Source organism: Cebus imitator, unplaced genomic scaffold, assembly GCF_001604975.1.
Source record: "Cebus imitator isolate Cc_AM_T3 unplaced genomic scaffold, Cebus_imitator-1.0 Scaffold596, whole genome shotgun sequence".
NCBI lineage: Eukaryota > Metazoa > Chordata > Mammalia > Primates > Cebidae > Cebus > Cebus imitator.
In genome coordinates, this window is record NW_016107911.1 from 576328 (window position 1) to 593563 (window position 17236).

Here is a 17236-nt window from a genome sequence, read left to right on the forward strand (position 1 = left end):
CCCACTTTTACCTTTGAGCCCATTTCACATTTAACTCTACAAATTGTTTCTGATAGGCCTTGTCAGAAATTAAGCAATTATTCCCTGTACCTTTACGTAGTTATTTTTTTCCTTTTTAATGCAATCTTATGTTGCATGTTACTTTTTCTTTCATTAGATAGTGACAAGATCTTTAGGACCATGTATTCGATCTATAATACGTATATGCATTTGAGAAGTTGTTTGATTCCTCAAATGGATTCTCAGTGAATGTGTGTAGTTGTTAAAATGGTGAACAGGGCTTATCTTGCTACTTTATTGAACCCTAAATATACAACACTATGCCTTAGATTTCCTTTAACGTATAATTATTTGTTAGTTATTTGTAGAGTTTGGATTTAGACTTGATAATGCGTCGACACTTCGTGATACAAATTATGACCTGGTTGATCTAAAAAGAGGACATTGATCGTTCATGTAGTAGAAGTGGCTAATAATTTATTAGCTCTATCCTCTTTTTATTCAACAGCTGAATGTAGAGGACTTTTTGTTAATAGGAAAAGATGGGGACACAGAATGAAAGGAAACTGGGCTTCTAAATCACCCATGATGAGACCACCCATAAACACTGGACTATTAGAAACATTAAAGCTAAACTTCGATTGTATTACACTCTGAGACTTAGGGGTTGCAATAGTAGCTAATATTAGCCTAATCTGCACTGCATAGCTTATTTTTATTAATGGCTGCATCATGAAAACAGTACATGGTTAAACATCTTGAGGAAAGCATGCATGGTTTTAAGGGAATTGAAACCAGATCACATTGAAGAATCACTAATGCAAGTTTCAGTGTCTGATCTGGAGGAGAACTTTTGGGAGATGAGGGCAAAAGCAGGATTCTTTTTTTTTTTTTAAAGGAGACTTTTTTATGACTCAAGTAGACAGAGTTGAGTTTGTATGAAAACAAGTTTTTAGCTCATTATAATTTACTTTCTAGCACAGTGGAACAAACTCTAAGGAAATGGTGTTTTCTGCATACATATGGGGATGTTTACTCTGGAAGACCACTTTTTAAAAGTGTTTTTGTTAACAAATTCTTACATTTGTAAAGAATGTTACAATTTTTAAAATACTCTCACATAGATTATTTCAGATGGTATTCACATTAGTCTTGTGAGATGGCATTTTTCTCATTTTGCAGAAAAACTGAAGAGATGTTGCATGACATGACCATCTCATCTGAGGGAGGTAATCCATCCTCTTCTCTTACTTTTTAAATTTTATCAACCTTTTATTTTCTTGATAGCTCATATTAACTTCTGAAATTATGTTATTCCTGTATTTGTTACTTGTTTGCGGTGGATTTCACCTTTTAGAATGTGGGTTTCTGAGAATAGGTACTTTGCACCTGTCTTTTTTACTTGTTACCCCAGTCTTATGACTACCTGGTACAATGCAGGCAATCAGTACATACTTATTAATAAGTATATGAATGATTTGTCAGACCTTAGAACCATGGTCTTCAAATTCTATGTTCCTTATACCTTCTGTTGGTAGTAGAACTAGATAATGTAAATTTCCTTTTCATAGTAATATTCTACTGTGTTGACATTTGCTCAGATTATCCAATTTGTCCTTTTCCACTTGTTTCTTTTCATACTGGTCTGTTGGTGCATTCCATCCTATTATTAACTGATTGAATTATTCATTCAATAAGCATTTACTAATTAATTACCAGGCCTGGTGCTAGGGGTTAGGAACATACAAACAAGAAGAAAACAAGAGTCTGAGTCTCAAGGATACAAGGATGCACTCCTGTTAACCTCAAGTATCTGGAAAAAGCAGAGAGCAACAGTGGAAACAGCTGATTACTATGGAACTTTATCAGTCAGAAAGGAAAATAGCATCCTTATTGTAAAAATAATAGGTAAAACAAAAATAAAACTGACAACGTAGCAGAAATGCCAAGAGATATAGAGAACAAGAGACAAAAAGAGGCTGAGAAAAAGCAAATAAAAGAGGCTGTATAGAGCAAAGTGGTTTGTAGATTTTTATTTATTCATTCATTCATGCATACATGCATGAATGCCAATGTTTTTTATATTCCATAAATATACTGAGAGCCTCTAGAGTGTAAACTTCTGCAAGATCTAATGGAAGCAACAGATGGACTGGCAGGCAACAGAATGTTTCATAGTACTTAATGGCAATAGAAAAACCTATAATGATGGAAAAAAGGAAAATGAGACAGCAATAGAACCATTAGCACATGTGTGTGACACTGTTAGCATGTACTCTTGACAGTGTTTCTTGAGCTAACTGAATGAAGAAGCATTTTTTAGAACTCTGTCAGGGTTTTATACTTGTACAAACAGAATAAAAATTACTAGAAAAAATGGAAAATAAATACAAAGTACAACCCTGATGTTTTATTATTAGGTTCAATAGATATAAAAATTAATAAATGTTTATAAAACTTGCTAAAGACCAAATATAAATTTCTATACTGTGGTAACATTAGTTTGAAGAACCTGTTTACTGGTTTTTGACCATACTATTTCTATATCCCTAAGCCCTTCAGTGAAGGGGAATGGTGATAGCATCACTGGTCACAGGTCTAGGAATAACATAGCTCTATTTGTATAGGGTTATTTAACAAACTGAATTATAGCACAGTAAATTCACTTAACATGTCCCTAATGGAATTTTGTGCTAAATAATTTGTCATAGACATCCACCCATCAGCAACAAATTAAATTACATGTTATGAAACCTATTGAGTCAGAGATGAATGGCGTACTTTTACAAAAATTTTCTATCACAATTTTTAAATGCTGAAATTTGTTTTAGAGACATAGTTATGATAATTTAGAAATTTATTTTCTACTGAATGATTCATGTTTCAATTGTGTTGGGTAAGATTGTATAAATGTAATATTTGTGAAAAATAATCACAAAATCTTAGGCACCCAGCTAGCTGAGAGAGATGGCATTTGGAGAATAGTACCAATGTAAGTCCCATGGAGGTACTTCCTCTGCCATTTTAAGATGGAATACTATGCAGCCATAAAATAGAACAAGATCATATACTTGTGGGAACATGGGAGCTGGAGGCTATCATGCTTAGCAAACTAATGCAGGAATGAAACACCAAATATTGCATGTTTTCACTTACAAGTGAGAACTAAATGATAAGTCATCAATACAAAGAAAGGAACAAGAGACACTGGGTTCTACTTGAGGGTAGAGTGTAGGAGGAGCGAGAGGAGCAATGAAGATAACTCTCAGATACAGGGCTTAGTACCTTGGTGATGAAATAATCTGTATAACAAACCTCCATGACACAAGTTCAGCTATGTAACAAACCTTCATACATACCCCTAAACCTACAATAAAAGATTTTTTTTAAGATTTTTTTAAAAAATTGATTCTTTCTGCTCAGTCATAGGACAGAAGATTAGGAATTTATTAAAAACAATAGAGGCATTTAACCAAAGAATATCCTGCATACCACTTTCTCTTTTTCTCACTTCTACATTAGCTAAACTATATCGCTGCTGCTTTTGATTTGACCTAGTGTCATCTTAAAGAAATTTAAAATGTTAGTCTTGGTTATACATCAGTTTGTAAATATGTTTTCAAAGGAATGCTATCTAACACTTATTATTGGCTGGTACTTTTTTAGGCATTCATATCAAATGAGTGTTAATTTAAAAGTTGACATTTGACTATTTAGTCCTCATCACAGCATATTATGGTAGGTATTAGAATTATTTGGGATGGTTAGATTACTTATTAAGGATTCAGAGCTGGATTTGGTGAATTAAAACATTAATCTGTCCTACCTCCTAGTCCCGCTCCCCTGCAAAAAAACCCCTCATCACTAAAACGACACATAAAGGGACCAAAACAAAACCAACAAGTAAAAAATAACCAGAAGGACAAATAAATATGAAAGGAGATAACAGGTATACAGTTATCAACTGAATTAGCAGAGAAAAGCAAATTGTAATCTTAGCTTACTGAGGTGAAACCCATGAAGCAGGCTGATGTGTCCTGCAAAACCCTAGAAAGCCATGGGAAATACAGGTACTAGGTGCTATGTAGCTCTGAAAACGAGGAATGGTTGAAAGTCCATATGACTAGCAGTTGTGTTCCCAAGTCCTCTTGTACACTGTCTTAGCTAAGGCTGCTGAAATGGAACACCCACCATAGATTGGCTTAAATGACAGAAATTTATATTTACAATTCTGGAACCTAGAAAGTCCAAGATCAAGGTTTCTGCCAAGTCGGCCTCTTCTCTTGGCTTATAAGCCAAGGTAGCCACAGTCTTGCTGTGTGCACACACACAGAGAATGTGCGAGTGCCCTTTTCCCCACCCTCATGACTTTGTCTAACCCTAGTTACCTCCTAAAGGCCCCATCTCCAACTGCTGTCACATTGAGGGTTAGGGCATCAGCATATAACTTTGTGGGGGAGGTAAAATCATTTAGTCCTTAACACGCACCATACTTAACTAGGGGATTTATTGTGCACCCTAGCAGAACAAAAGAGAAATCAAAGCAGGTAATCTTGGAACTCATAAAGGGCAAGAATAAGGCAGAGAACAAAAACAAGGAGATTAAACCAAAGACCATTGCTGTGTAGTGAGGTCTCTACTATGCCACTTGCCACATTGCTCCTAGAATGCTGAACGTTTGGCTCATAACACCACTTAGGAGATTGGATAATTTTTTTCTAAGAACAAAGACTGGCTCAAGAGAAAATATTCAGAGAACTAACATTTGGGAATTTCCACAACAATGAAAAATCCAATTCAATACCTTTTGTGCCTTATTGTATAGCTTACTGACATACATAGAATTTCCTTTCAACATTTTTGTGTTTGAGGTTTTAATATGAATGAACATAAAATTATTACCAAACAAAAACATCTCAAATGAAAAAGTTACTCAAAAGAACAAATAAAAAGAAACTTCAAAGAAACAGAGACAGTGTAGTAGTAGGGCGACCCCTCCCCTTCAAAAATCTATATTTATATAGTTTTTTTGTAGTTATAATAAAAGTAGAGTTTTATAAAGGTGAGGAGAGGTCCTCCTACTTCAAGTGATCCTGTCACTGCAGCCTCCCAAGTAGCTGGGACTTCAGGCTCAGGTCACTATGCTCAACTAATTGTATTTTTTATAGAGACCAGGGTTTTGTCATGTTGCTCAGGCTGGTCTCTAATTCCTGGGCTCAAGTGATCCGCCCATCTTGGCCTCCCAAAATGCTGGGTTTACAGGTGTGAGCCACCTTGTGAGGCCTCAAAAAACTATTATGATTTACAAGAGAGAGAAAAGAACTAAATAACTGCAACAAAAATGCCCACTTCAGAAAGGGAGAATAGTGAAATAAATACCAGTGATTTCTCAGTAACAGATACAGAGTATTTCTGGACGAGAAGAGCAAGGATTCCTTTCTCCAAGAGTGGGACATTTTCGGTGATTAGTTGCTCTGGCAGACCATGATTCTTTTCTGTAGGGTAGTCTTCTTTGTCCATGGTCCTGTTATTGTTAGTAAAGGTGTAATTTGATATTTTTTCTAGAGTACAGTTTGAGAGTATGCAGTAAAATACAAAACTTAATCAATCTTCAGCCTGTTAATATGGTTTCTAGGATTTTCTCATAAGACTGTAATTGTACTATTTCACAAAGATGTGTGCACAAAAATAAACACTTTTTAAAGTAAAAAATTGGAAACAACATAAACATCTATAAATAGAATGATAAAATATATGATACATTTAACAAAACAAAAGGAATAGTTAATGCTATACTGTAGAATAATATTTACATATAAATTCATTAAATATATTTAATAAACAGCTCTCCAGAAGGATGTTTGCCTGAGTGCTATTAGTGATCTTACCTTGGGAAATTTTCACTTCTTTATATTTTTTATAATGAGCATGTATCAGTTTCACAAATAAAAATCAAAATACATTTTATTGAAATTTATATGGGTTTTGATTAGCCTCTTGTGAATTATTGTTTACTTTACAAATTATGTTTAATTTTAAGATTTAAATTTTGGCTGGGCATGGTGGCTCATGCCTGTAATCCCAGCACTTTGGAAGGCTAAGGCAGTAGGATCACTTGAGGCCAGGAGTTCAGGTACAGCTTGAGCAACACAGGGAATGAAGGAAGGAAGGGAGGAGTGAATGAATGAATGAATAAAGAAGAAAGAAAGAAATTTTCCCCTTGCCGTTCAGTATCTTTCTGAATCATCTGTCCTAATACCAATTGCAGTTTGTTCAGGAAATTATCTTAATGATAGTAGTCTGAAATGACAAAATTGGAAGCATTGATTAGTCTTATTCTATTACAGCCAAATGGAAATGACGCCTTACCTGACATACTGCTTACATCATGTAGCTTTTAAGTACTATAGGTAATAATGAGGTATAATGTACGGAGCTGCTTTTAGTATTAGATAAGTACTGCTACTTTTAATGAGTATATAGGGTATGATTATTGGTGAAATCATTAAAGACCTAGTAACTTACCTAGCCTCTCTAAGTCTCAGCTCACTCATCTGAAAATGAGAAGAATGTCGAAGAATAGAGCAGTTTGTTGTGAGAGTTTAATATGGTACTGCTACATATAAAACACTTTCAGCAGTGCCTGGAACCTCAAAAGTGCTATTATTCTCTATAAGTATGAAAAAAGTCAGTAACCCAGTTGTATTTTCTCAAGTGAATCAGTGATTTTACTTAGGATATATTTTATGTAGGATGCTTCTTTCAAACAGTAATTTCAGGTTTATTCTTGGACAAACAGACTCAAAAATTATCTTCTATTACAGGATACTGTCAGAATTAAGAAATGACATTCAGGAATGAATTTTATAAACAATAGATTGTCATTTTAGCTAATGTACCCTCTTCAAATTTAGTTTTTATTGGACCACTTGGGAAATTCAGCCCACTTATAATAAATTACTTAGTGATTTCTATTAGTTTGACTTTGCTAACATACCAGTTTTTTTTAAGGAACATTTGTTTTCAAAGTTATTAATAACTCCAAAACTTTTATTCTGTATTTTAATTCTAAAAACTTTTATTTGTGTTATGTTTACATCTTCCCAAGCCTAAATTGAATAATTTCAGTCTTATATAATTTTAAAAATCATTTTAAGTCTAATTATTTGCCTGTTATATCTTTGCATATTTTCTCATATATATATATATTTCCATAGGATTAGGTATTATTTCTGATCCTATGAAATTCTGCCTGCATCTAGATTTACATAGAATACAAAATTAAAGTCTCAGTTATTAATACTTACAATTTAATTATGTGGTAAGTGTACTCATTTGATAGTAAGCTGCCTTTCACAGCTTCATATACTGCCAGTAATTTCTCACAGTCATGTAATGATTTGTATCACAATTTGGATTCATTTTTAAGGAAAACCACCTTTCATGTGATTTTACTTAGTCTCTTGAAAAACATAGATGAAAAGTAACATAATTAAAACCAGGAATAACAGTAGACATGGACTGTTTGGCCACTTATTCTCAATATACACTGTCTCCCTAAAAATGTCTTACATAAGAACAACTTTAAAAGACTTAAATCTGTTTTAAAATACTGAGTATGAAATGAGTTCGTATTTAAAGGAGGGTTGATATAAATAGCATTCCAAATCTCAGAAAATATCTTACTTGCCTTTAATAACTGAATGAAAAATGTATGAGTAGCAATACATGTTTTTTAGTTTTGTTCCCACATCAGGGCACTGCTCGGGAACAGTATTTGGCTCATCATTATTGGAAATACTGAGGCTGCAGAAGTTCAATATTCTCAGAAAGCTCTATTCAAACATCAAGTGCTTAGTCCATGATAACTGGTTGATAGTTATGTGAGCTTTTTCTGTAGCTCATCAAAATGAAAACAGATACGTTAACTTTATACACATTTATATTATCTATTTCATAATATTTTTGGACTCATTTTTTAGATTTATTTTTTGAATCTGTGGTTAAATCTTGAGGTGACAATCTTTCAGTTTTTTTTTTTAATTATACTTTAAGTTCTGGGGTACATGTGCAGAACTTGCAGGATTGTTGCATAGGTACACACATGCCATGGTGGTTTGCTGTCTCCCTCCTCCGCCCTCCCCCCGTCACCTAAATCAGGCATTTCTCCCAATGTTATCCCTTCCCAACTTCCCCTCCCACTGCTATCCCTCTGCTAGCCCCCCTCAACCCCCAACAGACCCCAGTGTGTGATTTCCTCTCCCTGTGTCCATGTGTTCTCACTGTTCAACACCCACCTGTGAGTGAGAACGTGGTGGTTGGTTTTCTGTTCTTCTGTCAGTTTGCTGAGAAAAATGGTTTCCAGATTCACCCATGTTTCTGCAAAGGACGTGAACTCATCCTGTTTTATGGCTGCATAGTATTCCATGGTGTATGTGTACCACATTTTCTTTCTCCAGCTATCATCGATGGGCATTTGGGTTGGTTCCAGGTCTTTGCTATTGTAAACAGTGTCATAGTGAACTTACCTATGCATCTGTTTTTATAATAGAATGATTTATAATCCACTGAATATATACCCAGTAATGGGATCGCGGGGTCAAATGGAATTTCTATTTCTAGGCCCTTGAGGAATCACCACTCTGTCTTCTACAATGGTTGAACTAATTTACACTCCCACCAACCATGTAAAAGTGTTCCTATTTCTCCACATCCTCTCGAGCATCTGTTGTGTCAGGATTTTTTAATCATCACCATTCTAACTGGCATGAGATGATATCTCAGTGTGGTTTTGATTTTGCATATCTCTAATGACCAGTGATAATGAGCATTTTTTCATATGTTTGTTGGCCACATAAATGTGTTCTTTTGTAAAGTATCTATTCATATCCTTTGTGCACTTTTTGAATGGGTATTTTGGTGGTTGTTGTTGTTTTTTTTTGTTTGTTTGTTTGTTTGTTTTTGTAAATCTGCTTTAGTTCTTTGTAGATTCTGGATATTAGCTCTTTGTCAGATGGGTAGCTTGCGAAAATTTATTCCCATTCTGTAGGTTTCCTGTTCACTGTACTGATTGTTTCTTTTGCTGTGCAGAAGCTCTTAAGATTAATTGATCCCATTTGTCTATTTTGGTTTTTGTTGCCATTGCTTTTGGTGTTTTAGTCATGAAGTCCTTGCATATGCCTATGTCCTGAATGGTGTTGCCTAGGTTTACTTCTGGGGTTTTTATGGTGTTGGGTCTTATGTTTAAACTTTTAATCCATCCGGAGTTAATTTTTTGTGTAAGGTGTAAGGAAGGGGTCCAGTTTCAGCTTTCTGCGCATGGCTAGGCAGTTTTCCCAAAACCATTTATTAAATAGGGAATCCTTTCCCCAATGCTTGTTTTTGTCAGGTTTGTCAAAGATCAGATGGTTGTAGATGTGTGGCATTGCCTCTGAGGTCTCTGTTCTGTTCCATTGGTCTATACCTCTGTTTTGGTACCAGTACCATGCTGTTTTGATTACTGTAGCCTTGTAGTATAGTTTGAAATCAGGTAGCGTGGTGCCTCCAGCTTTGTTCTTTTTACTTAGGATTGTCTTAGCTATGTGGGCTTTTTTTTGGTTCCATGTTAAGTTTCAGGTGGTTTTTTCCAGAAGTTTCAGGTGGTTTTTTCCAGTTCTGTGAAGAAGGTCAATGGTAGCTTGATGTGAATAGAATTGAATCTATAAAATATTTTGGGCAGTATGGCCATTTTCATGATATTGATTCTTCCTAACCATGAGCATGGAATGTTTTTCCATCTGTTTGTGTCCTCTCTTATTTCCTTGAGCAGTGGTTTGTAATTCTCCTTGAAGAGATCCTTCACATCCTTTGTTGATTGTATTCCTAGGAGTTTTATTATCTTTGTAGCAGTTTTGAATGGGAGTTTGCTCATGATTTGGCTCTAAGTCTGTTGATGGTGTATAGGAATGCTTATGATTTTTGAACATGGATTTTGTATCCTGAGACTTCGGTGAAGTTGCTTATCATTTTAAGGAGATTTGGGGCTGAGACGATGGGGTCTTCTAAATATACAATCATGTCTGCAAAGAGAGAGAATTTGACTTCCTCTTTTCCTAATTGAATACCCCTTAATTTTTTTCTTGCCTGATTGTTCTGGCTAGAATTTCCAATACTATGTTGAATAGGAGTGGTGAGAGAGGGCAGGCTTGTCTAGTGCCAGTTTTCAAAGGGAATGCTTCCAGTTTTTGCCCATTCAATATGATATTGGCTGTGGGTTTCTCATAAATAGCTTTTATTATTTTGAGATACGTTAAGAGTATTTTTTTTATTGTACTTTTAGGTTCTGGGGTACATGTGCAGCTCATGCAGTTGCATAGGTACATACATGGCAATGTGGTTTGCTGCCTCCATCCCCCATCACCTTTATCTGGCATTTCTCCCATGTTATCCCTCCCCAACCTCCCTATACCCCCTACCCCTCCTCTAGTCCCCACCAAGGACCCCAGTGTGTGATGCTCCCATCCCTGTGTCCATGTGTTCTCACTGTTCAACATCCACCTATGAGTGAGAACTTGCAGTGTTTGATTTTCTGTTCTTGTGTCAGTTTGCTGAGAATGATGGTTTCCAGATTCATCCATGTCCCTACAAAGGATACGAACTCATAATTTTTTCTGGCTGCATAGTATTCCATGGTGTGTATGTACCTCATTTTTCTTGTCCAGTCTATCATCAATGGGCATTTGGGTTGGTTCCAGGTCTTTGTATTGTAAACAGTGCCACAATGAACATACGTGTGTGTGTGTCCTTATAATAGAACGACTTACAACCCTTTGGATATATACCCAGTAATGGGATTGCTGGGTCACATGGAATTTCTATTTCTAGGTCCCTGAGGAATCTCCACACTGTCTTCTACAATGGTTGAACTAATTTAAAAACAGTGTAAAAGTGTTCCTGTTTCTCCACATCGAGAGTTTTTAGCATAAAGGGCTGCTGAATTTTGTTGAAGGTCTTGTCTGCATCTTTTGAGATGATCATGTGGTTTTTGACTTTTGTTCTGTTTATGTGATGTATTTTGTTTATAAATTTGCATATGTTGAACCAGTGTTGCATCCTTGGGATGAAGCCTACTTGGTCATTATGGATAAGCTTTTTGATGTGTTGTTACATTTGGTTTGCCAGTATTTGATTGAATATTTTTGCATCTGTGTTCATCGTGGATATTGGCTTGAAGTTTTCTTTTTTAGTTGTGTCTCCACCAGGTTTTGGTATCAGGATGACGTTGTTCTCATAAAATGAGTTAGGGTGGATTCCCTCTTTTTGTGTTGTTTGAAATAGTTTCAGAAGGAAGGGTACCATCTTGTCTTTGTACATCTGGTAGAATTCGGCTGTGAACCCATGTAGACCTGGACTTTTTTTCATTGGTAGGCTGTTAATTACTGCCTGAACTTCAGACCTTGTTATTGGTCTATTCAGGGATTTAACTTCTTCCTGGTTTAATCATGGGAGGGTGGAAGTGTCCTGGAATTTATCCATTTGTTCTAGATTTACTGGTTTGTGTGCATAGAGTTGTTGGTAGTAATCTCTGATGGTAGTTTGTATTTCTGTGGAATCGGTGGTGATATCCCCTTTATCATTTTTTACTGCATCTATTCGATTCTTCTCTCTTTTCTATTAGTCTGGCTAGTGGTCTATTCTGTTGATCATTTCAAAACAGCTCCTGGATTTATTGATTTTTTGAAGGGTTTTTTGTGTCTCTGTCGCCTTCATTTCTGCTTCAATCTTAGTTATTTCTTATTTTCTGCTAGCGTTTGAATTTGTTTGATATTGCTCCTCTAGCTCTTTCAGTTTTGATGATAGGGCTTTGATTTCAGATCTTTCTTTTCTTCTCCTGTGGGCATTTATTGCTATAAATTTCCCTCTAGACACTGCTTTAAATGTGTCCTCTAGACTCTTTCTTAAACCTCTTTGAAAAAGAGATTCTGGTACATTGTGTTTTCATTCTCATTGGTTTTAAAGAACATCTTTATTTCTGCCTTCGTTTCATTATTTATGCCATCGTCATTCAGGAGCAGGTTATTCAGTTTCCATGTAGTTGTGTGTTTTTGAGTGAGTTTCTTAATCCTTAGTTCTAATTTGATTGCCCTGTCGTTCGAGAGACTGTTTGTTATGATTTCCGTTCTTTTGCGTTTGCTGAGGAGTGGTTTACTTCCAATTATATGGTCAGTTTTAGAGTAAGTGCGATGTGGTGCTGAGAAGAATGTATATTCCATGGACTTGTGATTGATAGTTCCATCAATGTCTATTAGGTCCACTTGGCCCAGATCTGTGTTCAAGTCCTGGATATCCTTGTTAATTTTCTGTCTCATTGATCTAATATTGACAGCGGAGTGTTAAAGGCTCCCACTTTTATTATATTGGGAGTCTAAGTCTCTTTGTAGGTCATGAAGAACTTGCTTTATGTATGTGGGTGCTCCTGTATTGGGTACATATGTATTTAGGATAGTTAGCTCTTTTTTGTATTGATCCTTTTACCTATGTAATGCCTTCCTTTTTCTCTTTTGATCTTTAAAGTCCATTTTATCAGAGACTAGGATTTACAACCCCTTCTTTTGTTTGCTCTCCATTTGCTTGGTAAATCTTCCTTCATCCCTTTATTTTGAGTCTATGTGTGAAGAGATGGGTCTCCTGAATACAGCATACCGATGGGTGTTGACTTTTTATCCAATTTGCTAGTCTGTGTCTTTTGATTGGGGCATTTAGGACATTTACATTTAAGATTAATATTGTTATGTGTGAATTTGATCCTGCCTTTGTGATATTTGCTCCTCGTTTTGCCTGTTAGTTGACACAGCTTCTTCATTCTGTCGATGGTCTTTACCATTTGGTACATTTTTGCAGTGGCTGGTACTGTTCCATTCCACGTTTACTTCTTTCTTCAGGAGCTCTTATAGGGAGGTCTGTTGGTGACAAAATCTCTCAGCAATTGCTTCTCCACAAAGGATTTTATTTCTCCTTTGCTTATGAAACTTAGTTTGGCTGGATATGAAATTCTGGGTTGAAAGTTCTTTTCTTTAAGAATGTTGAATATTGGCCCCTACTCTCTTCTGGCTTGTAGGGTTTCTCCAGAGAGATCTGCTGTGAGTCTGATGGGCTTCCCTTTGTGGATAACCTGACCTTTCTCTCTGGCTTCCCTTAGTACTTTTTCCGTCATTTCAACCCTGGTGAATCTGATGATTATATGCGTTGGGGTTGCTCTTGTTGAGGAATATCTTTGTGGTGTTCTCTGTATTTCCTTGATTTGAATGTTGGCCTGCCTTGCTAGGTTGGGGAAATTCTCTCGGATAATATCTGGAGAGTGTTTTCCAGCTTGGGTTCATTCTCCTCATCACATTCAGGTACACCAGTAGGTTAGATCTTTTCACATAGTACCATATTTCTTGGGGGCTTTGTTCTTCTTACTCTTTTTTCTCTAATCTTGCCTTCTCGTTTCATTTAATTGAGTTGATCTTCAATCTCTGATATCTTTTCTTCTGCTTGCTTGATTAGGCTATTCAAACTTGTGTATGTTTCGCAAAGTTCTCGTGCTGTGTTTTTCAGCTCCATCAAGTCGTTTGTATTCTTCTCTAAGCTGTTCATTTTAGTTAGCATTTCTTCTAACCTTTTTTCAAGATTCTTAGTTTCTTTGTGTTGGATTAGAACATGTTCTTTTAGCTCAGAGAAGTTTGTTATTGCCCACCTTCTGAAGCCTGCTTCTGTCAGTTCATCAGACTCATTCTCCATCTAGCTTTGTTCCCTTACTGGTGAGGAGTTGTGATCCCTTGGAGGATGAGAGGCATTCTGGTCTTTGGTGTTTTCATCCTTTTTGTGCTGGTTTGTTCCCATCTTCATGTATTTATCTACCTGTGGTCTTTGTAGTTGGTGACTTTTGGATGGATTCTCTGAGTGGATGTCCTTTTTGTTGATGTTGTATTTCTTTAGGTTTTTTAGTTTTCCTTGTAACAATCAGGCCCCTCTGCTGCAGGACTGCTAGAGGTCCACTCCAGATCCTGCTTGCCTTGGAATCACCCATGGGGCTGCAAAACAGCAAGGATTGCTTCCTGTTCTTTCCGCTGGTAGCTTCATCCCAGAAGGATACCCGCTAGATGTGAGCCAGAGCTCTCCTGTATGAGGTGTCTTTTTGGTTATATGGGGGTCAGGGAGCCACTTAGGGAGGCAGTCTGTCCTTTATCATAGCTCAAGTGCTATGCTGGGAGCTCTGTTGCTCCCTTTAGAGCTGCTGAGCAGGTAGGTTTACGTCTGCTGCAGCAGAACTCAGTTGCCCTTTTCCCAGGTGCTCTTTCCTCGGGAGGTGGGGTTTTATTTATAAGCCTCTCATGTGCTGCTGTCTGTTTTTCAGAGATGCCCTATCCATCAAGGAGGAAGTCTAGTCACAGTTTGCCTGCAGAGGCGCTGCTGAGCTGCCATGGGCTCAGTCCAGCTAAGATGTAAACTTCCTTTGGCTTTTGTTTGCACATGTAAGGTTAGAACCTCCTCGGCAATGGTGGATGCCCTTCCCTCCAGCGAGTTGGATCATCCCGGTTCAAGCTCGAATTAATGTACTGGCTGCGAAACTGTCAAGCCAGAGGGGTTAATTTTTCTGTTCTTTGTGGGGGTGGGCTCCGCCAAGCCATATCGCTTGGCCCCCTGCCTTCAGTTCCCCATCTTTCTGGGGAGTGGGAAACTCTGTCTCTCAGTCGCTCCAGGTGCCAGCCAAAACAGCCACCCAGATTTGTGCTGATAACCCATGGCACCAACCAGAACGGCCACTCCCATCTGTGCTGGTAACTCGCAGTGCATGTTGGCCTGGTGGGGATCTCCTGGTTTGTGGGTTGTAAAGACCTTGGGAGAAGTGCAGTATCTGAACTGGAGTCCCAGAGTGGAAAAGTTCCCGATGGCCTCTGTTGGGTAGGAGGGGAGTCCTCCGACCAGTTGCACTTCCTGGGTGAGGTAATGCCTTGTCATGCCTTGGTTTGCCCTTCCTAGGCTACACCCACTGTCCAACCAGTCTTATTGACATGAACCTGGTACCTCAGTTGGAAATGCAGCAACCACTTGCCTTCTCTGTCAGTCTCACTGGGAACTGCACTCTGGAGCTGTTCCTATTTGGCCATCTTGGTGGAAGTCCAAAAATCGTTCAGTTTTTTTTAACAATTTGCCTTACTTGGAACACAAATTATCTATGATGATAGTTATTCATCAAGCCGATTTTTTTTTTGTTTCTCAGTTATCTAATTACTTCTGTTGCTGCAAGTTAATAATAATTTTAGAAGTAATTTTTTCAAATTTAATTTAGGAAAAGTCATTATTTTCTGATTAAGTTCTCAATTTTGAGTAGTTGTTCTTAAGTTAGATTTCATGTCATATCTTCTGTTGAACTTGAGGCTAAAAAAATGTAAGTATCTTGGCTGATTGTGGAAAGGTGAATTCGGTGTGTTTTTTTTTTTCTCCTAAGCCGTCATTTTAGGGAACTTCTCATTTTTTCCTTTAGTAAGTACTTCAGTACCAGACAAATGAATTCTACCAGCCACTCTCCTTTTTGATCGATCATCTGTCTCAGAGACAATATAATTTGCTTATCTTTCCTTGTAGCATCAGAGGCTCCTTGAAATGCTAGATACAGAGAAGGAACTGTTAAAAGAAAAAATAATGGAAGCTTTGATTCAGCAATCTCAAGAACAGAAGGTAATACTTTTAACTGCGCTCCCAGTGTAGAAAGAATGTGTTCAACAACCTCAAGTAATAGATTTAATGTCTTTCCAACTGTCTTATCATTGACAGGAAATATTGGAAAAATGTTTGGAGGAAGAAAGGCAAAGAAATAAAGAGGCATTAGTATCTGCTGCAAAGGTATTTCTATCTGTAATAGTGGGTTGCTTGTAAGTAAGTGGTATTTAAAAACTGAATGTACTAATAGTATTCTCAAACTACATTTATGTAATTTTTTCATTCCACCAAAATCAATGTTTTTCTTATATTTACTTTTAAACTTAAGATATGACTATATTCTTATTAAATTCACATTACACAAGATATGGTAGTATTGAAATGCTTTACAATATAGATTACTACTTGGTTTAAAGAACTTATATGTTGGGACACTAATATCCACCTGGTATTTGTTAGATCTATTTAGAGGTTGTGTGTGTCTGTGTCTGTGTATCAAGGTAAGTAATTTTTAAAGCCAAGTTTAAAATAACTTATCTAAATCATGTGTTCATAGATATAAAATATACACACACCAACAAATACACTTCTAACACTTTTGAGTTTTAGATTTAAAATTAAATTTAACAAACAAATATTGAATGTCTCATATCTGTGTATCACTGTGCCAGTGGTGGAAATTCAGGGGTGACTGTGATTTTGTCTTTCTCTTAAAGAATTTATAATCATATAAGAAAAATATCATTTATATACCAAGAGGGCAAGAAGGAATGCATTAAATTATGCTGAGTATATACATCATATATCTGTGTCATAGAAATTTTTAAACAGTAAATTACTTTTGAAGTGAGCCTGAAAGGGTGGCTGGCATTCTGAACAGAGTTTGAATTTTATTCCATAGAAAGGGAGACATATTGACATTTTAAAAACATGTTTGTGCTGTAATGGTAATTGACATTAACTTTTGGGAAATTAGAGGCAACAAAAGCTAGAGGCAGGGAAAGAATTCATAGAATGCATCAAAACTCTGGATAAGAGATAGTGAGTGGTAAAAACATAGTAGTAGTAGTAGCTTGGAAAGGAAAGAAATAGTCAAAATCTAGAAATATGGAGAAGATGGAATCAATGTATTTGCTTGATATGAATAATATTGAAGGTGGCCAAGTTGTATACTGCTAGAGTATGATTTAGGAACAAAATGGAAAATAGTACTCTTTCTTTGGGTGATTTAAAGCAAAAAGTAGAACTTTTGAAAATTTATATCTGTTTTCTAATACATACTTCCCTAATGAGATTTATGATAATATTAACAAATTTGATTTTCTAGTTATGATATAAAGAAATGTATCATCTGGAGAAGACATGTAACCCAATGAAATGATATTTTTCACATAAAAATGTTAAAAAATTACACATCAATGAACGATTCATTCAAAGTGCAAGAAAGGACTGTAATATAATAGTATGAAAATTTCATTTGACATAATTTCATTTTCCTTATTGTACCTAACCTTTAAGAACTAGCCCTTGTCAAGTTCTGATGTGAAGTCAT

At 36.4% G+C, this 17236-nt stretch overlaps 1 protein-coding gene across 12 annotated transcripts in view; it reads left to right on the plus strand.

Annotated features, from left to right (window-relative positions):
• Positions 1–17236, plus strand: part of CCDC91 (coiled-coil domain containing 91) — a 385716-nt gene that overhangs the window by 257564 nt on the left and 110916 nt on the right. For 11 of the 12 annotated variants that reach the window (XM_037734255.1, XM_037734254.1, XM_037734256.1 and 8 more), the window contains 2 exons: positions 15610–15702; positions 15799–15867. The exons of the other annotated variant lie outside the window; for it this stretch is intronic. In XM_037734255.1, coding sequence (XP_037590183.1) covers positions 15610–15702; positions 15799–15867 — 162 coding nt within the window. The remainder of the gene's footprint in view (positions 1–15609; positions 15703–15798; positions 15868–17236) is intronic. 12 annotated transcript variants of the gene reach the window in all.